The 27,540-nt window shown below is 43.7% G+C and overlaps 1 protein-coding gene across 3 annotated transcripts in view; it reads left to right on the forward strand.

The window, feature by feature from the left end:
* prkcz (protein kinase C, zeta) overlaps positions 1 to 27,540 on the forward strand; it is a 744,042-nt gene that overhangs the window by 550,365 nt on the left and 166,137 nt on the right. For all 3 annotated transcript variants that reach the window (XM_068017159.1, XM_068017160.1, XM_068017161.1), the window contains 2 exons: positions 657 to 736; positions 17,011 to 17,100. In XM_068017159.1, the coding sequence (XP_067873260.1) occupies positions 657 to 736; positions 17,011 to 17,100 (170 nt within the window). The remainder of the gene's footprint in view (positions 1 to 656; positions 737 to 17,010; positions 17,101 to 27,540) is intronic.

The raw sequence follows: 27,540 nt of genomic DNA on the forward strand, positions 1-27,540 counted from the left end.
TACTCCTGGGCATTGGTTAGGCAGCAGCACTGAGCATGGTCTGTAATAAGCTTTTAGCTCAAACTATATCATTTTAAATTGTGTACACATTTTTATTGCTAATTTTTTTGGATTATCGAGATAAATGTTGTGGCGCTGTCACTCTTGAAAAATGAGACATGTACCACTTTTGGAACTCTCACTGGTAGAAGTTGGTTACAAAATAAGCTTCCTCTACCTTGTCCCCAATAAAATGCCTTCAGTCCAGCCTCAGACGAGTCCTCCCTGGCCCCTTGCAATGGTGTAACATTTCCATTTCCCACACAAGCTATCCTTATAAATTCCCTTGAGTGAGGCTGACAGTTGCTTGTCAACTGTGAGCTTGTGCTTACTGGAACTGATTTCCAGTAAGAAAATTCATTTGGATGTCAATGAAAGAGGGAGGAAATCTCATCTCAACAATCTTGTCTGAAGGTTGGATCCTAAAACTGAAAAATAAGATCTATCCCATTGAGCCACCTAGTTCCTTCAGCTATGGTTCTTGTCATGCCAAGAAATCTGGCAAAGTATTTTTTTAAAAAGAGAAAATTGAAGACTATTAAAAAAAAAATTAAGCTATTTAGAAAATAAGTATCTGTAATCCAGCAATATATTTACACTTCTTTAAATCTTTGTAGTGATTCTGGAGAAACCCATTCGAATCCCAAGATCACTTTCAGTAAAAGCAGCCAGTGTCCTGAAGGGATTTTTAAATAAGGTAAGAAACTGATTATTCAAACTTGTATTTGAAACAGTGTCCATTACACGCTAAGACAATAATGTGTGTTGAAGAAGGGGGAGAAAACTCGATGTTGTAATTATTTTCAATGTACTTCCAAGACTGTGTGTCAGGAAAATAGACAGATACTGATCTCCATTAGTGAAAAAATAAAGACCTAGGTATTGATTAGACAGCAGCATTGAGCGTGATCTCAAAGAACCTTGTGTTTAGACTGCATCACTCTGTTAACTTAAAGTGTGTGCGCATTTTTATTTTATTGGTAATTTTTTGGATTATCGAGATAAGAACGTGGGGCTATCAAGGTTGAGAAATGAGATGTACCACCTAACAGATAGCACAGTTAGGTACCTTGACCAACTCTACCTTGACCCCAATAATGTACCTTTAGTCCAGCTTCAGAAGAGTGCTCATAGTCCCGCAACCCTAGACAGCCCGCTTCTGCCTCCATCCTAAAATCCACAAACAGGACTGTCCTGGCAGACCCGTTGTTTCAGCCTGTTCCTGCCCCACTGAATTTATTTCTTTGTGTCTTGACACTATCTTTTCTCCGCTGGTCCAGTCTTTTCCCACCTACGTCTGTGACTCTTCTGACGCTCTAAGTCATTTTGACAATTTCCAGTTTCCTAGCCCTAACCGCCTCCTCTTCACTATGGACATCCGTTCTCTCTACACCTCCATCCCCCACCAGGACAGTTTGAGGGCTCTCTGCCTCTTCCTTGAACAGAGGCTCAACCAGTCCCCATCCACTACCACCCTCCTCTGCCTGGCTGAACTTGTTCTCACATTGAACAACTTCTCCTTCAACTCCAGTCACTTCCTTCAAGTAAAGGGTGTTGCTATGGGCCGCATGGGTCCTAGTTATGCCTGTCTCTTTGTGGGATATGTCGAACATTCCTTGTTCCAGTCTTACTCAGGCCTTCTCCCCCAACTCTTTTTCCGGTACGTTGATGACCTTATTGGTGCCGTTTCCTGCTCCCATCCCGAACTGGAAAACTTTATCAACTTTGCTTCCAATTTCCACCCTGCTCTCACCTTTACATGGTCCATGTCCGACACTTCCCTTCCCTTCCTTGACTTCTCTAGCTTCATCTCTGGCGATAGGCTGTCCAGTAATATTCATTATAAGCCCACCGACTCCCACAGCTACCTCGACTACACTTCTTCACACCCTGCCCCCTGTAAGGACTCCATTCTATTTTCCCAGTTTCTCCGTCTCCGTCACATCTGCTTTGGTGATGCTACCTTCCACAACAGCGCCTCTGATATGTCTTCCTTTTTCCTCAACTGAGGATTTCCCCCCCCAACCGTGGTTGATAGGGCCTTCAACCGTGTCCGGTCCATTTCCCACACTTCTGTCCTCACGCCTTCCCCTTCTTCCCAGAACTGCGACAGGGTTTCCTTTATCCTCACTTTCCACCCCACCAGCCTCCACATCCAGAGGATCATCCTCTGCCATTTCAGCCACCTTCACCATGATGCCACCACCAAATGCATCTTCCCCCTCCCCTCCCCTGTCAGCATTCAGAAGGGATTGTTCCCTCCGCGACACCCTGGTCCACTCCTCCGTTACCCCTGACACCTCGTCCCCTTCCCACGGCACCTACCCATGCAAGAGGTGTGACACCTGCCCTTTTACCTCCTCTCCTTTCTATCAAGGTCCCAAACACTCCATTTAGGTGAAGCAGCAATTTACTTGTACTACTTTCAATTTAGTATACTGTATTCGCTGCTCCACAATGCGGTGTCCTCTACATTGGGGAGACCAAACGCAAATTGGTAACCACTTTGCTGAACACCTCCGCTCAGTCCAAAAGCATGACCCCAAGCTTCCGGTTGCTTGCCATATCAGCATTCCCCACTGCTCTCATGCCAACATTTCTGTCTTTGGCCTGCTCCAGTGTTTCAGTGAACATTAATACAAGCTCGAGGAGGAGCACCTGATCTTTCGATTAGGCACTCTATAGCCTTGCGGACTGAGCATTGAGTTCAATAACTTCAGAGCATGACTGGCCTTTTTTTAATTTTTTATTTTTTAACCATGTACCTGCTTTTCATGTAGTCAGAGCTGCTCATTATTCCACTATTAACATTCTTTCTGGACTAATGCTTTGTCTTTCACCACAAACATTAATGCAAGCTTTGCCTTTGTCCCAGGACAGCTTTATTATTTAATCTCTCCTGCCCTATCAAACGCCTTTGCCTTTGTTCTCTCCCCCATTCCCCCTCCCCTTCACTTGCTTAAAACCTAAATCTTTTCTAACCTTTGCCAGTTCTGATGAAAGGTCATAGACCTGAAACATTAACTTTGCTTCTCTCTCCACAGATGCTGCCAGACCTGCTGAGTATTTCCAGCACTTTTTGTTTTTGATCCAGAAGAGTTCTCCCCTTCTGCAGCGGTGTAACAGTTCCATTTCCTACGCAAACTAGCCTCGTGAACTATCTGGAGTGGGGCTGACACTTGCATGCTATCTGATGAGCAGTTTTATGCTGTGAACTTGCGCTTACTAAGAATGGATATAAGAGTCCACAAATATTGGAGTAAAATCCATTTCATTTTTACATGCACTCAGAGCCAGTTTTCTCATTTCTATGCAATATGTGGTTAGGCCAAACTATGTTTTTTTTACACAACGCACATTTGCTATGTTGATGCCCATGGTAATCTGTCTTATGTTTATCTTTCTTGACCTACCACCAATATGTGAAAAGGAAAAATACTGGGTTCCACAATGGCAGTCTGGCAGCTGTGGACAATTTTTTTTTAATTTTGGAAGTGCTGAGAGGGCGCCTCTTTCCCTTACCTGCATCGACGGACTGCAATGCGCTCAATGCTGGAGTGCCTCGTCTTGGCCCTCCAGTGTCGGGAGCCTGTCCGCCATCCTTAATTGGATAGTGAGTGTGTCCTCCAGCCATTAATTGACCATTCCTTTGAAAATCGTGTCGGGTGATTATTTCCAATTGTGTGGGGTCAGGACCCAGATTTGATCCCGGTATTAAGGAACAAAACAAAAATCCTTCCTACTATGTGCCTATCTGAGTTAATAAATCCAAATGTTATTAAAGTGAATGCTTGTTTCATTGGAACATGCCCACAATGAAAATGCTTGGGTAAGATGTATGATTGTTGGACTTAGCCAAGGAGAAGTTCCACTCTGGGCACTTTGTATTTGGTCAGATTTTTGAAATTCCACGTGTTCCTAGTGTAGTATATTTAAACAACGAATGAACCTGACTGCATAACACATGAGCAATAATGAACTTTGGACTGTATCTAAACACAAGGTCCCAGAGGTGAAAGTTAGTCTTCTGACATAGCATAGAAACTAATTCTTGATGCTAAGAAAAAAAAAAGACGGATTTGCATTTATATAACATCTTGTATCGCCGAGAAGCATACCAAACTGCTTTGCATACAATGAATTACTTTAAAGTGTAATGTCCAATTTGTACATAACCAGATCCCCCGAACAGGAATAAACTGAATGACCAGTTGAGCTGATTTTTTACAGTGGTGGTTGTTGTGGTAGAAATGTTGGCCAAGTCATGGAGAAAACTATCGCTGTTCTTTAAACTGGATCAGGTGGACATTTCAATGTACTCATCCACATAATAGACTCATTAGCAAAATTAAAGGCCATGGGATTAAAAGGACAGTGGCAGTGTGGATACAAAATTGGCTGAGGGACAGAAAGAGTAATTTTGAACTGTTGTTTTTCAGACTGGAGGGAAGTATACTGTGGTGTTGCCCAGGGGTTGGTATTAGGACCTCTGCTCTTTTTGATGTATATTAATGACCTGGACTTGAGTATACAGTGCATAATTTCAAACTTTTCAGATGACACGAAGCTTGGAAATCTAGTCAGTAATGAGGATAGTCATAGACTCTAGGAGGACATAGACAGGCTGGTGGAATGGGCAAATACATGGCAGATGAAATTTAATGTAGTGAAGTGTGAAGTGATGCACTTTGATAGGAAGAATAAGGAGAGGCACTATGAACTAAATGGTACAATTTTAAGAGATGGCCGGGTTTCATGGCGGGGTGGAGGGGGGTGCCTGTAGATGCCTCTGGGAGAGGGCCGCCACGCACCCGACGCCGGGAGGGCCTAGCTCGATATCATCGGCGGCGGCGAGGCCTCATGGTAGCTCTCCCTGCCACTCAGCGACGGGACCCCAATTTGAATGTTTAAATAAATTAAAATGAATGAAATAATGAACCTCACATCGCTGCCTGCTATTCCGCTGCAATCTTTGGCCCCGGCATTCCCGTGCCTTTGGATCCCCGTCTGGGGAAATGAGGCGCCATACAGTTGGGGAGGGGGATGGAGGTACATTTATCAGTGCAAGGGGTGGGAGGGGGCTGTGGTCAAATTAACGTCATGAGTGTAGGGGATGGTGGAAAGGGTTGTAATTGAAACTTTGTGCAGTTTGGAGGGGGGCAGGTCAGATGTTAAAAGTAAGTGTTTAGGGAGGAAGGACAAAAAATTAATTTAATTGTAATTGGTGGGGGCGGGTGGGAGAGGAGCAAAAGAAATGTATTTATTTTCTTTAATTCACTTTAGTTTTAAATATTTAAATAAGCCAGTAGGGCAAACAGCCCTTTAAAAATGGCGTCAGCGCCTCTGCACTGGCAGCTGCCACCATTGCCGGGGACAGACAGCTCACCCCGTCCACATTATTCGGGCGGTGTGGGTGGGGGGTGCGGTGAGGGGGCGCCCCATCCTAGCTATTTAAATGAGTCACCTCATGGAAGATTGTGGCGGCTCTGTGACATCGAGCCGCCATTTGTTTCGCCTGCTGCCAAAATTGGCAGTGGGCACATAAGATTCAGCCCACTCTCTCTCCAAGTTCACACACAAACAGGTTACAGAGTGGGGAAGGATGGTTTGATCAAATTAGAGTTCAAAGAAATAAAAGGGGTATACAGTCTGTGGAGGTTGGTGACTCTGCTGGTTTCAGGCTGAATTCAGTGGCCGTGCGACTTTCCCTTGGTGGTCTTAAGGCTTCCGATTTGAAGATATGGGCGGCTAATTTGTCTGTTCTCCTGGAGACAGAAGTGCGGGGTTGGTTTCCTTCACAGAATCGCTGTCTGCAGCAGGGTGGCCACAGTCAGCAAACAGGATTCGAAGCTTACACAGTGAGTTGGAGACAGAGTGAGAGGAAGGAGGGAGCCCAACTCTGGTCATCTCCCATCATCGTGTAGCTGCTTGTCCTTTACTGCAGAAAAAACAAAAGCTTAAGCAGAAGAAGGGTAGACCTGTCACATGACCGTCACCCAGTGATTCAAGCATGGTCATTGTATTCCCCCTTGCAACTTAGTTTTTCCATGTCTAGGAATCCCTTCTTAAATGAAGGTCCCCATTGTTCAAGTTCTGCACCAGTTGAATACCTCAGGCAAATGGCAAAAGGATATGTGGTTCACTCAGATTCCCCAGGTCATTGTCTTTGATGGGTCTTTGCAGATATGGTGTTTCTATCTCAATGTATTGGACAGTAATGTAAATTGCAGTAGCCACCTTTACTGCAAGCATCGAGTCACCTTTAGTCTCTTTTTAAAAAAAAATAATTAATTCAGGTTTCCAGCCGGTGGATTAAAAATCATCAGACTGGTTCTGCGACAGATGGTGAGGTAGCCAACAAGAGGGGAAAAACATACTTGACCTCATCCTCGCCAATCTACCTGTCGCAAATGCATCTGTCCATGACAGTGTTGGTAGGAGTGACCACCGCGTAGTCCTTGTGGAGACATAGTCCTGTCTTCACAGTGAGGATACTCTCCATTGTGTGGCACTAGCAAATGGGATAGATTTGGAACTGATCTAGCAAATCAAGATTGGGTCAAATCAGGTGCTGTGGACCATCAGCAGCAGCAGAATTGTACTCAATCATAATCTGTAACCTCATGGCCTGGCATATCCCCCACTCTACCATTACCATCTAGCCAGGGGATCAACCCTGGTTCAATGAAGATTGTAAGAGAGCATGCCAGGAGCAGCACCAGGCATACCTAAAAATGAGGGGTCAGCTACAACAAAGGACTACATGCATGCCAAACAGCAGAAGCAGCATGCAATCCCACAACCAACAGATCAGAACTAAGCTCTGCAGTCCAACCACATCTAGTCGTGAATGGTGGTGTACAATTAAACAACTAACAGGAGGAAGAGGTTCCACAAATATCCCCATCCTGAATGATGGGGGAGCCCAGCATATCCGTACAAAACACAGGCTGAAGCATTTTCAACTATCTTCAGACAGCAGTGCCGAGCGGATGATCCATTTTGGCCTCTTTCTGAGGTCCCCAGCATCACAGATGCCAATCTTCAGCCAATTCAATTCACTCACGTAATATCAAGAAACGACTGAAGGCACTGGATACTGCAAAGGCTATGGACTCGGCAACATTCCGGCAATAGTACTGAAGACTTGTGCCCCGGAATTGGCCACGCCCCTGACCTTATGCAGAGGACATAAGGGGGCTACAAAGGGATATAGATAGGTTAAGTGAGTGGGCAAAGACCTGGCAAATGGAGTATAATGTGGGAAAGTGGGAAATTGTCCACTTTGGCAGGAAGAATAAGAAAAGCATATTATCTAAATGGTGAGAGATTGCAGAGCTCTGAGATGCAGAGGGATCTGTGTGTCCGAGTGCATGAATCGCAAAAGGTTGGTATGCAGGTACAGCATGTAATTAGGAAAGCTAATAGAATGTTGTCGTTTATCGCGAGGGGAATTGAATACAAAAGTAGGGAGGTTATGCTTCAGCTATACAGGGCATTGGTGAGACCTCATCTGGAGTACTGTGTACAGTATTGGTCTCCCTGTTTAAGGAAGGATGTAAATGCGTTGGAGGCAGTACAGAGAAGGCTTACCAGACTAATACCTGAAATGAGTGGGTTGTCTGATGAGGAAAGATTAGACAGGCTAGGCTTGTAAGAGGCGACTTGATTGAAACATATAAGATCCTGAGGGGTCTTGACAGGGTAGATGTGGAAAGGATGTTTTCCCTTGTGGGAGAATCTAGAACTAGGAGTCACTATTTAAAAATAAGGGGTCGTCCATTTAAGACAGAGATGAGGAGAATATTTTTCTCTCCGAGGGTCGTGAGTCTTTGGAATTCTCTTCCTCAAAACACAGTGGTAACAGTGTCTTTGATTATTTGTAAGGCAGAGATATATAGATTCTTGATAAGCAAGGGGATGAAAGGTTATCAGGGGTAGGTGGAAATGTGGAGTAATCAGTTCAGCCATGAACTTATTGAATGGTGGAGAAGACTCATGGGGCCGAGTAGCCTACTCCTGTCCCTAATTCGTATGTTCGTAAGCTGTTCCAATACAGCTACAACATTGGCGTCTACCTGACAATGTGGAAAATTGCCCTGGTATGTGTTGTACACAAAAAGCAGGATAAATCCAACCCAGCCAAATACCGCCCCATCAGTCTACTCTCGATCAGCAGAGGTGATGTAAGGTGTCTTCGACAGTGCTATCAACCGACTCTTGCTCAACAATAACCTGCTCACTGACATGGGAATTGGGGGAAAACTCTGCAGTGGTTAGAGTCATACCTAGCACAAAGGAAGATAGTTGTGGTTGTTGGAGGTCAATCATCTCAGTGCCAGGACATCACTGCAGGAGTTCCTCAGGGTCGTGTCCTAGGCCCAACCATCTTTAGCTGCTTCATCAATGGCCTTTCCTCTATGATAAGGTCAGAAGGGGGGATATTCGTTGACAATTGGATAGCTATTTCAGAGAGCCGGCAGAGGCACGATGAACAGAATGACCTCTTTCTGTGCTGCATTATTCCATGATTCTAAGAAATGACAGCACATCATCAATGCAGCAATCTAACTTACTGTACTGAAGCTAAGAATTGGAGTTTGAGCCAGAGATGCGAAGGTTATCAAGTGAGCCAAGCTGAGACAGGAAGTAAGACAGGGAATAGGCATATTTGCCATCTGTATGAAATATATTAAAAATTTGTTTCACAAGTTAAGAGGATGAGTATGCATACATTAACATGCTGAATTACTCTGCTAACAGTTAGAAAGAGATATCATGGTTCCCACTTGCCTCACAGTTTTTAATTCATGTCTTAAAAATTCCTTTTGATAAAACAGTTTAATCAGAGTTTGAAATTCTGATTAGTCCTTTTACCTCAAGCTATTTTTATGAAAGTGATTTTTTTTCGTTAAAATATTTTTTGAGGAATTCAAAGTCAAACCGAATAAATGTTGGACCGTTTTTTTTCCAAAAGATCTGATTTGGCAACAATGTATTCTGGTTCTCCCTACTTTTGTATTCAGTTCCCCTCGCGATAAACGATAACATTCTATTAGCTTTCCTAATTGTTGTCACATGACTCAAGTTCAAAATGGAACAGAAACCATGGCAGCAGGGGAGATGTGGGCAGAGAAGTTGATTGGACAAGTCTGGCAGCAGCAGCGTACACCTGAGAGCAGAAAACTCACAAGCGTTTGGTTGTCGAGTCTGTGTGTTTTACCTTCTGGAGCAAGCTGCTGATAGTTAGCCTGTTGCTGAAGAAGTGAAGGAAGGAGAGAAGACCACAACACAGCTTGTTTTCCAGTATCTCCAGAACTGTTCTAAAAGATCCCGGTGACCCGTCTATGTATACTCGGAAGTTAGACTGTATGCCATTTTTGGAACAACATCTCATCTGCTATTTTATTCAAAAATGAGCAAGTATTCAGCCCAAGTGTTTTTTTGTCTGTAACGGAGCTCTGAATTTTAAAAAATCTTTATTTTTCCAGTTAACTGGTGTGTGTGTGTGTGTGTGTGTGTGTGTGTGTGTGTGTGTGTGTGTGTGTGTGTGTGTGTGTGTGTGTGTGTGTGTGTGTGTGTGTGTGTGTGTGTGTGTGTGTGTGTGTGTGTGTGTGTGTGTGTGTGTGAGAGAGTGTGAGAGGCTAAGGTAAAAAGGGGACTTTAAAATTTAAAATCTGTGTTTATGCTTTACTTCATTACTAGTTAAGACTTATTATGTAATAAACTGATAATTTTGTTGTTCGTTAAAGAAACCTGGTTAATGTGTTCTATTCTGGAAAACATAGAGTATATGATCGACCGTATCGGTAAGTGGGAAAATTTAAAAATATATGTTGTGACCTGTGGAGAAGTGGGACTAGAATAAACAGTGCACTCCTCCTGGCTCAGTCGTAACACTATCAACATTCTTCTGTTCAGCCTTGAGAGAGATTCCATACCAGTACTCCCATCTCTCTCTTTAGAAAGCTCCTGGTTGTAGTTTGCTACTTTCCTCAACTACCCATTCATGTATTATGTTGTCCTCCTCCATGACAAAGAGGAAGGTATTGATGCGTAAATTCTCTTCAGCTGGCACTTCTTCAGTCAATGACTTCCTGTTAAAGAATAAGTAACTTCATTCGTAACTAGCATTATTCATTTCTACTTAACTTTAGCGAGTCTATGAAATAGTTAACATTACCTTATCCTTCAGTGAAGTTACTGGACAGCATAGGATCTTTGTCATTCGTATGCAGGCCGTTTGTGGTTGAGTTGTACCTTTAGATTAGATTAGAGATACAGCACTGCAACAGGCCCTTCGGCCCACCGAGTCTGTGCCGAACATCAACCACCCATTTTATACTAATCCTACACTACTCCCATATTCCCAACAAACATCCCCACCTGTCCCTATATTTCCCTACCACCTACCTATACTAGTGACAATTTTTATAATGGCCAATTTACCTATCAACCTGCATCAACCTGCAAGTCTTTTGGCTTGTGGGAGGAAACCGGAGCACCCGGAGAAAACCCACGCAGACACAGGGAGAACTTGCAAACTCCACACAGGCAGTACCCGGAATCGAACCCGGGTCCCTGGAGCTGTGAGGCTGCGGTGCTAACCACTGTGCCGCCCAGTTCCCCTTCCCCAATTCTGTACCAAGTACTTGCTTCACGCAGACACAGTCCAGAATAATTAAAGGTGTGTAGCATATCTACAGCGAAATGGTAACAAAGCTGATACATTTGTAGCTAATCTAAATGTTTAAAAACCTTCACAGAGGAGCCCTGCAAATGAAGATTTTTTTAGAAAAGCAAAATATTATTTATGACCAGAAAAGTTTTATGGATAAGCACCAGTCAGTGATCTACTCACTTATTAGCTTCTACCAAACAGCTCAAGAATTATGCGTGCTTATTTTTGTTTCAGGCTTGTGTATGTTTTATGGAATTAAAATCCGTAGGAGTGTACTTTTAGTTTGTAGATGCTTTTACATTATAAATATATAGCTGATGGGAAGAGACTCAGACTCCGCTGTCAGCTGCACTCTATAATGCAACCAAGTTAGGCTTCCTTAGTCCAATGGCATTATAGACCTACAGAGATGTAGTATGACAAAAGTTCCCTCTTGTTGTTTATAATCATCCGAATCTCTCTCTGCCTTACAACAATACCCTAAGTACCTTATTATCCAGTTTCTTCATCGTACGACAAAATCAAAAATCAAAATATTTTATTATTTTTGTGTGTGGTGCAGAATTCCTGCTGTTGTACACAAATTATAAGTACGTTTCTGTTGAGGCATCTTGTGTAAATTCTACACAGCTGTTCACAATTTACTGCTTGGGTATAATTTAACAGTTCTTGAAGTGTGTGTGGTATTGGTATGTAAATCTTTCAGTTAAACCCACTGCATTTTCCATCGAGAAAAGCCATGCCACCAGTAGAAGCAGTGTGAAAGATTTGTTTTTCTAAAAAAAAACATTCTCCATTAATTTAGCACACTTCAATCTCTGTCCACCAATTTAGATGAGATATTATGGGGCAAATGAACTTTTTTGTTTTGGTCAGGTCTGCTGTTCCATTTTGCCAATAGCAGATGTCAGACTGGGAGATCCCTGTACTGAGAGCCTAACAGCTGCTGTCTGGGCTTATGCCAACCTGCAATTCACTGCTGTACAGAGCAATTGATCAGGGCTGAGTTGGTCCACGATACATCTGTCGAAGCCACTAAGAGTTTTGAGACCTGAGTGGTTGTGGTGGTGGTCTATTTTTGTTACTAGAGTTTGGATTATGGTAACATTTCTGCACCCAAATTATATCAAAACAATTTGTCAGTAATTCAGGACAACATCCGGTGGTTTAAGCTATCATTCTGGGTACTACACAATCTTGAATACTGCTGTCACTTTGTTGAAATTTCTGCAAAATATTGTACAGCTGTTTAATGAAGGAAGTTTACAGTGGCAAATTTGGAAGGTTTAGAAAGGTCCAACAAATAAAACGGTGAACCCAAATATGTATCGAAGACCAAACACCTTTTCCAGGAGGCTTTTTTAAAAATTTAAGGCCAAGATTAATTGAAGTTCAAAAAGATTAACAACAAATTAAGAAGACATCAGTAGAATTCAAATGTTTGCAGATACATTTGTCACTGAATCAGAAGAAGCATTTTTGCAGTTTGATTGTCCCCACTGTGAGCATTAGAAATATCATACCAAATTAAAAGATGTACTTATAGAACTTGGAATGATTTTGTACTCCATAATTTAGTCAACACTCAGGCCCAAGATGTTGGAATCCTCAATATGTGAGTCACACCTGTTTTATAACTGCCATCTCAATATTCTAGATTTTACAGTAAAAGGGCGGATATGAGATAACTCCATATTCCAAACTGGCAGCTTGTTGCTGGAATGAAGAGTAGAAAGGAAAAAGGAAAGCTAAAACTGACTTTTTTTTAAGTGTTTGTTTTTGTTTCAGGAAATGATACCCTCCTTCATCCCTCTTTAGCCATCCATCTCTTGTGGCCAAAACAGCAGGCAGCCAGTTCCCAGGCTATTGCTGCTTTTGGACAGTAACCCAGGGGCACACAAGAGCAACCCCTTGAAGATTCCCTATTCATGGTTTTCTTTCTCCCTTTGCTCAGTAGATAGTGGGACTGAGTCAGAGAATCTCCTTATTTGTGCTCCAGTAAAGACACGTCTCACTTGTTTTAAATGCTCGCTTTTGCTCACTGCTTTATGGTAGCTAAACAAATTCTAAATGACAGCACCACATTAAAGGTATAATGAAAGAAAAATCTGGAAAAAGATCACACGGACTAAACCAAACAGACTCATTAAGAATCATTGAGAAATTAGCTAAGAAAGCTATTACAAGATGACTGCTTCAGCTTCGATTTTCTCATACAAATGTTACTTTCAATCCCAAATTAGCAGGTTTTCCAATTCCATAGTGAAAATGTATTTGCTTCTTTTCAGAAGTAATTTCCTTCCTTCAGAATTCCAGCACCTGTCTGTGATATTCCTTCTTCTCTTGGTATATCTGTGGAACTTGTTCATCACAAATCAGCCACATGACAGAATGTGTCGAGACCCTTTGGAAAATTTAACCAACTATAAAGGGACTTATGCGGTATTGTAAATTGGGTCCCAGTGTATTAAATTACTCCATTTTTAAATCATTAGATTTTTGTCTCGTGTACAACTTGACTTCAGTTCAGGCCATTCAACTCCAAAACAAGATTTTGCAGAAAGGATGGAAAGGTATTTGCAAAGGGATCAGATATGCTTTTATTGTAATCTGCTTAAATTGATACATTTGGAAATAATTGACTGGATATAACATATCCTGAGCAAGCTGTACTGAATGGGAATTTGGGACTCTCGACATGTGCTGGCGATATGGATTAGAGACAGAGGGCACTAGTTTGTCTGCAGTAGGGGTGTTCCAAAGTCCTCTCCCTTTGGACCACTTTTTACAGCTTCCTTCTTGGGAAACCATCTTTTGTTAACCCTGTCAAAATGTCTAGTTTCATCCATGGTGGGTAGTTCTTAAAAGCTTTTTTAAAATTCATTCATGGGATGTGGGTGACACTGGCCAGGCCAGCATTTATTGCCCATCCCTAATTGCCCTTGAGAATGTGGTGGTGAGCTGCCTTCTTGAACCGCTGCAGTCCATTTGGGGTAGGTATACCCACAGTGCTGTTAGGAAGGGAGTTCCAGGATTTTGACCCAGCGACAGTGAAGGAACGGCGATATAGTTCCAAGTCAGGATGGTGTGTGACTTGGACGGGAACGTGCAGGTGGTGGTGTTCCCATGTATTTGCTGCCCTTGTCCTTCTTATTGGTAGAGGTCGTGGGTTTGGAAGGTGCTGTCTGAGGAGCCTTGGTGCATTGCTGCAGTGCATCTTGTAGATGTTACACACTGCTGCCATTGTGCGTCGGTGGTGGAGGGAGTGAATGTTTGTAGATGGGGTGCCAATCAAGCGGGCTGCTTTGTCCTGGATGGTGTCGAGCTTCTTGAGTGTTGTTGGAGCTGCACCCATCCAGGCAAGTGGGGAGTATTCCATCACACTTCTGACCTGTGCCTTGTAGATGGTGGACAGGCTTTGGGGAGTCAGGAAGTGAGTTACTCGCCTCAGGATTCCTAGCCTTTGACCTGCTCTTGTAGCCACGGTATTTATAAGGTAACTCCAGTTCAGTTTCTGGTCAATGGTAGCCCCTAGGATGTTGATAGTGGGGGATTCAGCGATGGTAATGCTGTTGAATGTCAAGGGGAGATGGTTAGATTCTCTCTTGTTGGAGATGGTCATTGCCTGGCACTTGTGTGGCGCAAATGTTACTTGCCACTTATCAGTCCAAGCCTGGATATTGTCCAGGTCTTGCTGTATTTCTACACGGACTGCTTCAGGATCTGAGGAGTCACGAATGGTGCTGAACATTGTGCAATCATCAGCGAGCATCCCCACTTCTGACCTTATGATTGAAGGAAGGTCATTGATGAAGCAGCTGAAGATGGTTGGGCCCAGGACACTACCCTGAGGAACTCCTGCAGTGATGTCCTGGAGCTCAGATGGTTGACCTCCAACAACCACAACCATCTTCCTTTGCGCTAGGTATGACTCCAGCCAGCGGAGCGTTTTCCCCCTGATTCCCATTGACTCCAGTTTTGCCAGGGCTCCTTGATGCCATACTCGGTCAGATGCTGCCTTGATGTCAAGGGCAGTCACTCTCATCTCACCTCTTGAGTTCAGCTCTTTTGTCCATGTTTGAACCAAGGCTGTAATGAGGTCAGGAGCTGAGTGGCCCTGGCGAAACCCAAACTGAGCATCACTGAGCAGGGTATTGCTAAGCAAGTGCCGCTTGATGGCACTGTTGATGAAACCTTCCATCACTTTACTGATGATTGAGAGTAGGCTGATGGGGCGGTAATTGGCCGGGTTGGACTTGTCCTGCTTTTTGTGTACAGGACATACCTGGGCAATTTTCCACATTGCAGGGTAGATGCCAGTGTTGTAGCTATACTGGAACAGCTTGGCTTGGGGTGCGGAAAGTTCTGGAGCACAAATCTTCAGTACTATTGCCGGAATATTGTCAGGGCCCATAGCTTTTGCAGTATCTAGTGCCTTCAGTCGTTTCTTGATATCATGTGGAGTGAATCGAATTGGCTGAAGTTGCGATGCTGGGGGCTTCAGGAGGAGGCCGAGATGGATCATCAACTCGGCACTTCTGGCTGAAGATTGTTGCAAATGCTTCAGCCCTATCTTTCGCACTGATGTGCTGGACTCCCCCATCATTGAGGATGGGGATATTTGTGGAGCCACCTCCTCCAGTTAGTTGTTTAATTATCCACCACCATTCACGGCTGGATGTGGCAGGACTGCAGAGCTTCAATCTGATCCGTTGGTTATGGAATCGCTTAGCTCTGTCTATCACATGTTGCTTACGCAGTTTGGCACACAGATAGTCCTGTGTTGTTGCTTCACCAGGTTGACACCTCATTTTGAGGTATGCCTGGTGCTGCTCCTGACATGCCCTCCTGCACTCTTCATTGAACCAGGGTTGGTCTCCTGGCTTGATGGTAATGGTAGAGTGGGGGATATGCCGGGCCATGAGGTTACAGTTTGTGGTTGAGTACAATTCTGCTGCTGATGATGGCCCACAGCGCCTCATGGATGCCCTGTTTTGCATTGCTCTATCTGGAAAAATAACAAGGTTACTAACTTACCATGATGGTGTTCAAGAGATGGCTGCAATCCCACATAGTAATTGAAGCTTCTAAGTGAGATATATAGCCACCTCTGGAGGGTCAGAGCCGTTTTCACCCCATGAGACCAGCTTTTCCTCTTCCCCTGCATACTCTCAATTGGAGATTGGATCAGACCTGAATTCTGTTTGAAACCAATCTCCAGTAGACAATATAAACCCTGCATATTAATGCTTAACAAATCACTCCCAACTCCAGGTAAAACCTCCTCTGGGGTGTGTTTCATGCCAGGACTATTCAGTGGAAGAAGTTGCATTTCCGACCCATCATTTTATAGATGTCACATCTGCACTGTTTTTGCTGTTGCATCTGCTCTGTAGCCTGCCTGCCTCCACTTTTAAGATCATCCATTTATGAACCAGGTGTGTGCATGGGTGGCGAGAAAAAAATTAAAATGAAACCAGTGTATTTCCTTCCTTGAAAATTGATCGTGGAAGTGGGCCAGCACGTCTCAATCCACCCTTGTCAATTTTCATATTGAGTTGAGACAGGGAGCTTCCTGCTTAGTTCATCAATCAGTGGGAACCTGTTCACAGAACTGACATTCGAGCACCTGTCAGTTGAGCGCTTTTGGTGTATGTATTATGCTTACTTTTTGTACTCTTGGTTTGGAATATGTTGAGTATATTAAGTTTGCTGGAACTTTTAGCAGGTTTAACATTGTAACCTTACAATAAGTAGCCATATCAGTTGAGTACTGAGCAATGTGCGAATGGAGTAATCCATTATTCCAGTTGCACATTGTAACTTGTGCTGACTTTCCTTTTTCAATTCATTAAAAATTGAATAAAATATTTTTCAAAGACATTGAATATGGGGTGGCTTAATACAAATATCAGAAATGTTTGAAATATTTAGATAAATGCCCTGGCAGCCAGATTAAGAATTTGGAACAATTAATTTACTTAGTAATGATGGAAAAGTTGTTATTTTTATAAGACTCTGAAATAATTCAGGTAATTAAAGCAACATTGATATACCTTGTCCTCACTACAATATCTGCAGGATTAAGGAGTTTTTGTGCTAAAATGAAGGTGCACACAGCAAATGTAATTTAAAGTTGGAAATGGAGCCTTTCAGCTGTTCAAATTTGATCATAAAAGTATATGTTTACTGGAGAGTATTTATAACTTCAGAATAGAAATTGGACATATTATTCTTATCATCTTTTAGCAGATATTACTTTGCATATTATTTGTTTAAATTGTTTACAGGACCCTAAAGAGCGACTTGGGTGTCACTCGCAGACGGGATTTGCTGACATCCAGGCTCACACCTTTTTCCGTAGCATAGACTGGGATTTGGTAAGTAATACATCTCTCTGACAAGCTGTCAATCATTTTTTATTCATGTTAGGCAGATGTACTTGCAGACAAGCCCTACTTTCAGAGATAATGAAATAGTGGATGCCCTGTAGTGATGGAGCTGTTGCTGTCTCTATTCAACATGGAAAAGGCATATTACTCTGATGTAATTGGCTTGTGCAGGAATAATGCTAATTTGGCCATGACTTGAATGATTGAGGATCATATCCTGCTTACTTTGGTGTGTAACTGGACTATTAATTGTACCACAGCCTTGAACTTAAATAGCTGTGTCTGGAATTTTAAACGAGGACTGGATTTCTTGATCTTATCCAGTGAAACTACGTCTTGGGCTAGTGTAAGCAGGTGTTAGACATGTACACTGTCAATAAGTAATATTTCTTTTAAACAGACTTGTTTATTGTTGAATAACTCTTTGCATTGCACTCAGCATTGAGCACTTCTCCCCACAAAGCCATTCTTTCCTTCACAAAACCAATCACTTGAATAGGAGGCTTTTTCTGGTAAAGATAAAATGTCGAACAGGCAACCCCAGGGGATAATGGACTTTGCACACTGTGCAAACCTGTGTTGTTGGTTCTTCACATGTCAAGGTGGCTATCTCAATGTAAGACCAATTTATGGAAGAAAGAGTTGGAGGTGTCAGGTGGTTCCTCACAGTAACAGTTTGAACATTTTCTGCTTATATTGATGTGAAGTGGCTCTTTGGAGAAAGTGATTTACAATTCTGGGGCTATTCTAAATTGTAGTCTAATCTCCACCAAGTATCTGCTGAAAATGTGGCCTGGCATTGTTTTAAAAGTTAGACAATAGATCTGCTGAGGCAACAACATTCTTCTGAGTTCTGATCCTGGGGTAGGAATGTGTGGGAAGTACATTTACATCTTTCAGATGGGTTTGTTTAAGGATCTTTAGGTTGCGGTTAAAGAGGAGTAGATGGTTTCTGTTTTTTTTTTCCTCACTTCTGCCAATATAAACACCACAGGGTCTAGCACACTGCTGCTGCTGTAATGAATGTAACAGTTGGAGCAAGTGCTTGAGGAAAGGTGAATGACTTGAGTAAAGACTACTGTGTAGTGAAAATATTGCTGTTTGTAGATTTCTATTCATATTACAACTACATTAGGGGAACCAGAGTGTTGTGACCTACAGACAACAATTTGGCTGACAAAAGAGTATAAATGGACTAAGATGGCAACTACAGCAAATCATTCGTTGGTTAGAATGACCACCATTATAATGACTATTATAACCAACAGCATTTAATGATTTGGTAATTATTTGGCGTCTGTTAATTAAAGTGACTCCTCTACCTTCTCCATCCCATCCCCAATGAAATTAGTAACTCTGTACAAGTAGTTTTTCAAAAAGTGGAAAACTTAGGTGAAAAGGCATAGCTCAAGGTTCAGAGGAGTCTGAGAGGACGCTAGATAAATCAAGAAGTAATGATTTGGCGATGCCGAACTTGGGTTTTAAGTTTGTAGATTGCAGGAGGAAGAGAAGACTGAGGAAGTTCAGAAGTTGCACAATTTTGAGGTTCTGGAAATGAATGAGAAAATGAGAGGCAATGCAACAAATCATCATTTGACTGCGGATGCAGGAAACATGCAAGTGATCTTTTCGGACTTTAGTAGGAAGACAAAACCGAAGTTCAGAGGAGCACTGGCTTACGGTTATTTTGATGACATAGAGAAAGACAAGTAAGGTTGCAACTTGTTAAGCGTCTGGACAATCGATGGTGGATGATGAGAACTTTCAAAGTCAATCTACAAAAAGATGACTTGCAATTTAAAATTGGCTTTTTCTGAAAAATCTTTGAATTTTAGTGCATTTAATTGATAAAAGAGTATTTTCATCTTGATTCTTAATGCATGAATGACTTGGTTTATATTACAAATTCTCAGTTGGGTATCTTAATTGCTAGCTTGCATGTCTCCTTCTTCAGAGTATGTGCATATTTTTGTGTTTATTTTATTTTATTTCATCTCAATTTGTTCAGTTTGCTTACCCACTGTTTTTTTTCATGTTTGTACTTGCGGCTGTTCAATTTTCAGTCCGTTAACACCCTATCTGTACTAATGCTTTGTCTTTCAACACACCATTAACATATTGTTTGCCTTTGCTCCACAACCTTCTGGTCAGCTGTTCTGTGACCTTGTCCTATCTACACCTTCTCCTTTGTTATCTCTTGCCCCACCCCCGCTTTACGTGTTTATAACCTTTCACATTTCTAATATTTGCCAGTTCTGAAGAAGGGTCACTGACCTGAAACATTAACTCTACTTCTCTTTCCACAGATGCTGCCAGACCTGCTGAGTATTTCCAGCATTTCTTGTTTTTATTTCAGATTTCCAGCATCTGCAGTATTTTGCTTTTATTTATGCACATATCATTCCGTGCATGCACACACCGTGGCTTCCTGTATCAGTACGTCTGCAGGAGGTGGTCTGCAAAAACCAGCTGCCATACCAATTAATAGTTTGCCAGTGTACAAGCTGTCTGAATAGAATCCATTGTTGCTTTACGTTGTGAGGCCTGTAACTTTATCTTGTTGTGATACATACCCTTCAAGCGTGTTCAGTCTAGGGTACTTTCGGCAAGTGGAATTCAGTCTGGTCATACTGTGATTGGAAGGAAGGTTCCAGTGGATGCTGAGTTCATTCTGGAATCCAACTGGCTGTGTAAATGAGGTACTGAATTTCCCAATCTGTCACATTACTTGAAGATGGCTTGTTAATATCTTGTTAGTGCTTGCATGACTTACTTTCCATTGAGCTGTTCAAGATTCCACATTTAGATTCTCTTTTGGTTGAAGCTGTAAATGGGAACCTCTTAAAATGATGTTTACTTGTTGAAGTTGCAGTACAGATATAAATGGTTAGCTAAATGTTCAATGCTAATGCGCAAAAAAGTTTTTAAGTTCTTAAAGATGGAAACTTTTTTATGGAAAAGCTTTTACAAATGAAAGAGATTTGCATTTTTTTTTAATTTGTTCATGGGATGTGGGCTTCGCTGGCTAGGAGAGCATTTATTGCCCATCCCTAATTTCCCTTGAGAATATAGTGGTGAGCTGCCTGCTTGAACCGCTGCAGTCCATGTGGGGTAGGTACACCCACAGTGCTGTTAGGAATGGAGTTCGATATAGTTCCAAGTCAGGATGGTGTGTGGCTTGGAGGGGAACTTGTGGTGTTCCCATGCATCTGCTGCCCTTGTTTTTCTAGATGGTAGAGGTCGTGTGTTTGGAAGCTGCTGTCTAAGGATCCTTGGTGCGTTGCTGAAGTGCATCTTGTAGATGATACACACTGCTGCCACTGTGCGTCGGTGGTAGAGCGAGTGAATATTTGTGGATGGGGTGCCAATCAAGCGGGCTGCTTTGTCCTGGATGGTGTAGAGCTCCTTGAGTGTTGTCGGAGCTGCACTCATCCAGGCAAGTGGAGAGTATTCTATCACACTCCTGATTTGTGCCTTGTAGATGGTGGACAGGCTTTGGGGAGTCAGGAGGTGAGTTACTCACTGCAGGATTCCCAGCCTCTGACCTGCTCTTGTAGCCACAGTATATGGCTACTCCAGTTCACTCTCTGATCAATGGTAACTTCTAGGATGTTGATAGTGGGGGTTTCAGCGATCGTAATGCCGTTGAATGTCAAGGGGAAATGGTTAGATTCTCTTTTGTTTGAGATAGTCATTGCCTGGTACTTGTGTGGCGCAAATATTACTTACCACTTATCAGCCCAAGCCTGGATATTCTCCTGGTCTTGCTGCATTTCGACACAGACTGCTTCAGTATCTGAGGAGCTGTGAATGGTGAAGATTGTGCAGTCATAAGCGAACATCCTCACTTCTGACCTTATGATTGAAGGAAGGTCTGATGAAGCAGCTGAAGATGGTTGGGCCTAGGATACTACCCTGAGGAACTTCTGCTGTGATATCCTGGAGCTGAGATGATTGACCTCCAACAACCACAACCATCTTGCTTTGTGCTAGGTATGACTCCAACCAGCAGAGAGTTTTCCCCGATTCCCATTGACTTCAGTTTTGCTAGGGCTCCTTGATGCCATACTCGTTCAAATGCTGCCTTGATGTCAAGAGCAGTCACTCTCACCTCACCTCTTGAGTTCAGCTCTTTTATCCATGTTTGAACCAAGGCTGTAATGTGGTCGGCAGCTGAGTGGCCCTGGCAGAATCCAAACTGTTCATCACTGAGCAGGTCATTGCTGAGCAATTACCACTTGATAGCACTGTCGACGACAACTTCCATCACTTTACTGATGATCGAGAGTAGACTGATGGGGCGGTAATTGGCCAGGTTGGATTTGTCCTGCTTTGTGTACAGGACATAACTGGGCAATTTTCCTCATTGTCGGGTTGATGCCAGCGTTGTAGCTGTTTTGGAACATCTTGGCTAGGGGCGCGGCTAGTGCTGGAGCACAAATCTTCAGTACTATTGCCGGAATGTTGTCAGGGCCCATAGCCTTTGCAGTATCCTTCCGTTGTTTCTTGATACCACGCAGAGTGAATCGAATTGGCTGAAGACTGGCATCTGTGATGCTGGGGACTTCAGGAGAAGGTCGAGCTACATCATCCACTCGGCACTTATGGCTGAAGATTGTTGCAAATTCTTCAGCCTTATCTTTTGCACTGATGTGCTGGGCTTCCCCCATCATTGAGGATGGGGATATTTGTGGAGCCACCTCCTCCAGTTAGTTGTTTAATTGTCCACCACCATTCATGACTGGCTGTGGCAGGACTGCAGAGCTTAGATCTGATCTGTTGGTTGTGGGATCACTTAGCTCTGTCTATTGCATGCTGCTTCTGCTGTTTGGCACGCAAGTAGTCATGGGTTGTATCTTCACCAGGTTGACACCTCATCTTGAGGTATGCCTGTTGCTGCTCCTGGCATGCCCTCCTGTACTCTTTATTGAACTCGGGTTGTTACCCCGGCTTGATGGTAATGGTAGAGTGGGGGATATGCCGGGCCATGAGGTTACAGATTGTGGTTGAGTACAATTCTGCTGCTGCTGATGGCCCACAGCACCTGATGGAGCCCAGTTTTGCATTGCTAGATCTATTCGAAATCTATCCCATGCACGGTGGTCCACACAACACGATGGAGGGTATCCTCAATGTGAAGACGGGACTTGGTCTCCACAGGACTGTGCGGTGGTCACTCCTACCAATACTGACATGGACAGATGCATCTGCGACAGGCAGATTGGTGAGGATGAGGCCAAATAGGTTTTTTCCTCTTGTTGGTTCCCTCACCACCCGCTGCAGACCCAGTCTAGCAGCTATGTCCTTTAGGACTTGGCCAGCTCAGTCAGTAATGGTGCTACCGAGACACTCTTGGTGATGGACATTGAAGTCCCCCACCCAGAGTACATTCTTTGCCCTTGTCACCCTCAGTGCTTTCTCCAAGTGGTGTTCAACATGGAGGAGTACTGATTCATCAGCTGAGTGGGGGCGGTAGGTGGTAATCAGCAGTGTCATACTGATTACAGGAAACAGTCATTCATACTGTGTCCCATATAGAATCATGAAATCCGAGAAACTTATAGCACAGAAGGAGACCATTTGGTCTGTCATGCCTGTAGTAGCACTTTGCAAGAGTTCCTGTGCTTAGTCCCACATCCCCACTGTTTGTCCATCGCCCTGCAAGTCCCTCATTCTCCAGTAGCTGTCAAACTCCCTTTTAAAATTATTTATGAAATCACCTTCCACCACCTTTTCAGATGGAGCATTCCAAATCCCAACAACTCTAAGTGAAAAATATACTCAACTCCCCTGTAAATGTTGTGCCAATGATTTTAAATCTATGACCTCGAGTTATTGATCGACCGGCCAGAGGGAATAATTTTTCTCTATCTACTCTGTGAAAACATCTATTATATCTCCTCTTAACCTTCTCTCTTCCAAAGAGAATGATCCCAACTTTTCCAATCTCTTCTCATAACAGAAGTCCCTCATCCCTCATAACATCCTGCTAAACCTTCTCTGTACCCTTTCTAAGGCCTTCACAACTTTCCTGTAGTGTAATGTACAAATTACCCACAATGCTGCAGCTGAGGCTTAACCAGAAGTCTATAAAGTTATGATCTCTTTGCTTTTACATTCTATTCATATATTTATTAACGCAAGTAGCCCATATGTTTTTTTTAACTATCATATCTAGTTGCCCTGCCATATTTAAGGATTTTTAGATAAAATAATCGGACTACACTAAAATTTGGGGCCTCCTTGTGTAAGAGTGCAGCTATTGTAGACTTGCAACCTATTATCAAACCGCAGTTGAGACATTGGGCTTGTTAGCGCCAGTTTTCTGGGTGCTGTAAGAGCCCTTAGACTTGTGGGATGAATCAAACCTGACACCATTTTGGAGCAGGTGTTAGCACACGCACAGTGAACGCAAGTCAAAAGTTTGCAGAGCAGACAGATCATGATGTCAATCAATGTACATCACTGATTTGTCACCAGCAGTGCCATTTTGGAGCTCAATGCTCCAACCAATGCCCCCTCGTAACCTCACACAGCTGAACATGCACTCAACAGCAGGAAGGCTCCCTCCCCCACCCTCAACCAGTACTATTAAAATGAATCATCATCTACTTACATTTAGTTGCTGGTGGATTATTTCTGGCTGTTGCTACGATTCTACAAGAGTTTGGTGCTTTCAATGGTGCTTCAAGTTGCTAAAGTCTACCGGGGAGCCAGGGAGTGGTGTGACACATGTTGAAATACTTATTGTTGACCTCAAGGCTTCCGCACAAACCGGTTTCTCCCAGCCTTGAGTGCACAATTAGGCATTCCCCTTGGAATTAGATTAGATTAGATTAGAGATACAGCACTGAAACAGGCCCTTCGGCCCACCGAGTCTGTGCCGAACATCAACCACCCATTTATACTAATCCTACACTAAACATCCCCACCTGTCCCTATATTTCCCTACCACCTACCTATACTAGTGACAATTTATAATGGCCAATTTACCTATCAACCTGCAAGTCTTTTGGCTTGTGGGAGGAAACCGGAGCACCCGGAGAAAACCCACGCAGACACAGGGAGAACTTGCAAACTCCACACAGGCAGTACCCGGAATTGAACCCGGGTCCCTGGAGCTGTGAGGCTGCGGTGCTAACCACTGCGCCACTGTACCGCCCTTATGATATGGGCATCGCCATGCATACATAATTCCCATGCAAGTATTAACTTCTGCACATGTATAAATCTTCACACATTTCCATATTTATGATTTGTGGGAGTTATATATATTTTCCCCATTTTTAGCAACCTTGCACCCTTTGGATTTGCCCAACTTAAATCAAACCTCTGGAGTTCAGGAGATTTCACATTAGGTTTAATTTTCAACCTTAGTAGAATTTACTTAGTTTTTCCCAGTTGGGCTGTCATTTTGACATCCACAACCTAAATATGCTGTCCTTGGTTCAATATCTATCTGACAATGTCCCTCCTCCTCACAATTCACACACCCCAATAAAATTATAATAGGGTTGGAGTTGATAACTATCAGTTTTAAGGTTATGCCATCATGAATACCCCACTATCAACATCCTGAGGGTCACCATTGACTAGACATATAGGGAAGAATTTTTACAGGCAAGTGGAAGTGCGTTTGGATGTGTGCGGGGAGTTAACCTCTGGAGAGCCAGACATCATCCTGCCCTTTTCCGGGTTTCAAGGCGAGCAGGGAACCCCCATGCAGCTGTCAGATAAGTCATCTAAATATTCAAAAATGTCAATAAGTTCTGCTTTACCCAAGAATTCTGCCTTTAACAGCCGGAGAGTCTATTTCCTGAGCTGTCAGCAACTCGCCAGGGTCACCGAGGCGAGTGCACTGCAAGGAATGCTTCTTCAGTGAAACTGACAGGCTGGGAAGTCTTTTATCAGTGAACTGATGAGCTGCAGCCATGGCCAGGTGAGAGGCAGCTGCTGCTCACAGGACTTCTTTTCAGAGAGTGTTATCAGTGCTTGACAGGTGATTGTCAACGTCTTGGAAGTCACTTCACCTGTCTTGCACTTCAGTCACTTTCTATGCACTTTCCTGCTGCCAGTCTTCACCATGGCATGGGAGAAACTTTTGTAGCTCTACCTTGCACCTCTGATGAACAGCAGGAGAAGCAGAAACACCAACAGCAGCACGAGCAACATCAGCATCAGGTGCCTTCTCCTCAGCCACATTCCACTCCACAGGGCAAAGGGGATGGACTCAGAGATCCAGCTGCAAGGAGACAACACAGGGTCTGCAGGCAGAAGATCAGCTCTCTCAACACAGTAAGTACTAGTTCCTCAGGAGACATAGGCTTTCATGGCAGGTCGTTGCTGACATCTGCACCCTCCTGAAACAAGACCTCCTTCCCAGTGGGCCAGGTGGGCACACATTGTCAGTAGCTGTCAAGATTCCTGTCACTGGAGGGCCACCCCCCCTAGTCTCTGCCTCTCCTCAAAGTTTACAGCATGACTTGGAGTCATGCAGAGTAGGACAAGCTGCTGGGAGAGGGAAGGAGACAAGGGCTGTCAGCAGGAGGCCATATCTGCTGAGGGGTACTTGGGGAGCAATACTCCTATCTGAATCTCACCGAGGAACAATGTGTGAGATGTCTGTGCTCAAGTAAGAGTGACCTCACTGAAATCTTGCTGCAGCCACACAACTGCATCCTCAGAGCAGGGCAAGGACCGAATTACCAGTGGCTATGAAGATGATTGGGGTGATGAACCATATGCACGTGGCTCCTTCCAGGCTGGAACTGAAGATATTTGCAATATCTTGCAGTTTACCATTCACTATTGCAGAAGAGAGATCACTGAGGTTCTCTATTAAAGAGAGCTAAATACATTTCATTCTGTCTTACCAGAGATAAGCAGGCAGAGCTAGCATGGAGCTTCACTAGGATTCCAGGTTTCCCAATGGGTGGTGTTGACTGCACGCACATAGTTTTGTGGGCGCAGAATGTTAAATTCCAGAAAGGTTGTTGTGGAAGGATGATGCTGGAACCTATCTTTACTCAGATTTTAACATTTATTCTACATAGTAAAAGGATAGTAAAAGGAAAGGGCGGCGCAGTGGTTAGCACTGCAGCCTCATAGCTCCAGCGACCTGGGTTCAGTTCTGGGTACTGCCTGTGCGGAGTTTGCAAGTTCTCCCTGTGACCGCGTGGGTTTCCACCGGGTGCTCCGGTTTCCTCCCACCGCCGAAGACTTGCAGGTTGATAGGTAAATTGGCCATTGTAAATTGCCCCTAGTGTAGGTAGGTGGTAGGGAATATGGGATTAATGTAGGAGGGGATGTGGCAGGGAATATGGGATTAATGTTCTTCTTTCTTTCTTTCTTTCTTTCTTTCTTTTGGGCCTCCTTATCTCGAGAGACAATGGATACGCGCCTGGAGGTGGTCAGTGGTTTGTGAAGCAGCGCCTGGAGTGGCTATAAAGGCCAATTCTGGAGTAACAGGCTCTTCCACAGGTGCTGCAGAGAAATTTGTTTGTTGGGGCTGTTGCACAGTTGGCTCTCCCCTTGCGCCTCTGTCTTTTTTCCTGCCAACTACTAAGTCTCTTCGACTCGCCACAATTTAGCCCTGTCTTTATGGCTGCCCGCCAGCTCTGGCGAATGCTGGCAACTGACTCCCACGACTTGTGATCAATGTCACACGATTTCATGTCGCGTTTGCAGACGTCTTTATAACGGAGACATGGACGGCCGGTGGGTCTGATACCAGTGGCGAGCTCGCTGTACAATGTGTCTTTGGGGATCCTGCCATCTTCCATGCGGCTCACATGGCCAAGCCATCTCAAGCGCCGCTGATAATGTAGGGTTAGTATAAATGGGCGGTTGATGGTCGGCACAGACTCGGTGGTCCGAAGGGCCTGTTTCAGTGCTGTATCTCTCTATGACTCTAAAGATTACAACTATATAGCTCCTGACTCAAAACCTCACCAGTTTCAGTAGGTGTCTCCTTATAAGTGCTCAAGTAAGATGCCAAATAGCACCCTCCACCTGCACATAATAAAACAATTGATACACAATTAACACGGTCAATTCTGCCCTATACTGGAACAGAAAGGGATTTGATTTCCTCAGTGTCCACCTGGTGTGTAACCATAGGCAGAGAATCATGCAGGTTTTTCTTCAATCAATGGCAACAGTTCCCTGTGCATTTGAGCCACCATGGCAAGCGAAAGGGGCAGTCAGCTGACAACATGGCTGATGTCTTCAGTGCGTCAGTGCATAATGTGCATACAACAAAAGCCATGCTGCCACGCAAAATGTGATAGAGCAGACTATTGACATGCTGAAACCAAGATTCCACTGCCTGGACTACCCTGGAGGAGCACTGTAGTATTCAGCAGAGCATTTCAAGATTCATGGTCTGCTGCATGCTGCACAACCTTGCTCATGTGAGGGGACAGCCCT

The sequence above is a fragment of the Heterodontus francisci genome, chromosome 37 (genome assembly GCF_036365525.1).
Source record: "Heterodontus francisci isolate sHetFra1 chromosome 37, sHetFra1.hap1, whole genome shotgun sequence".
NCBI classification, from domain to species: Eukaryota; Metazoa; Chordata; class Chondrichthyes; order Heterodontiformes; family Heterodontidae; genus Heterodontus; species Heterodontus francisci.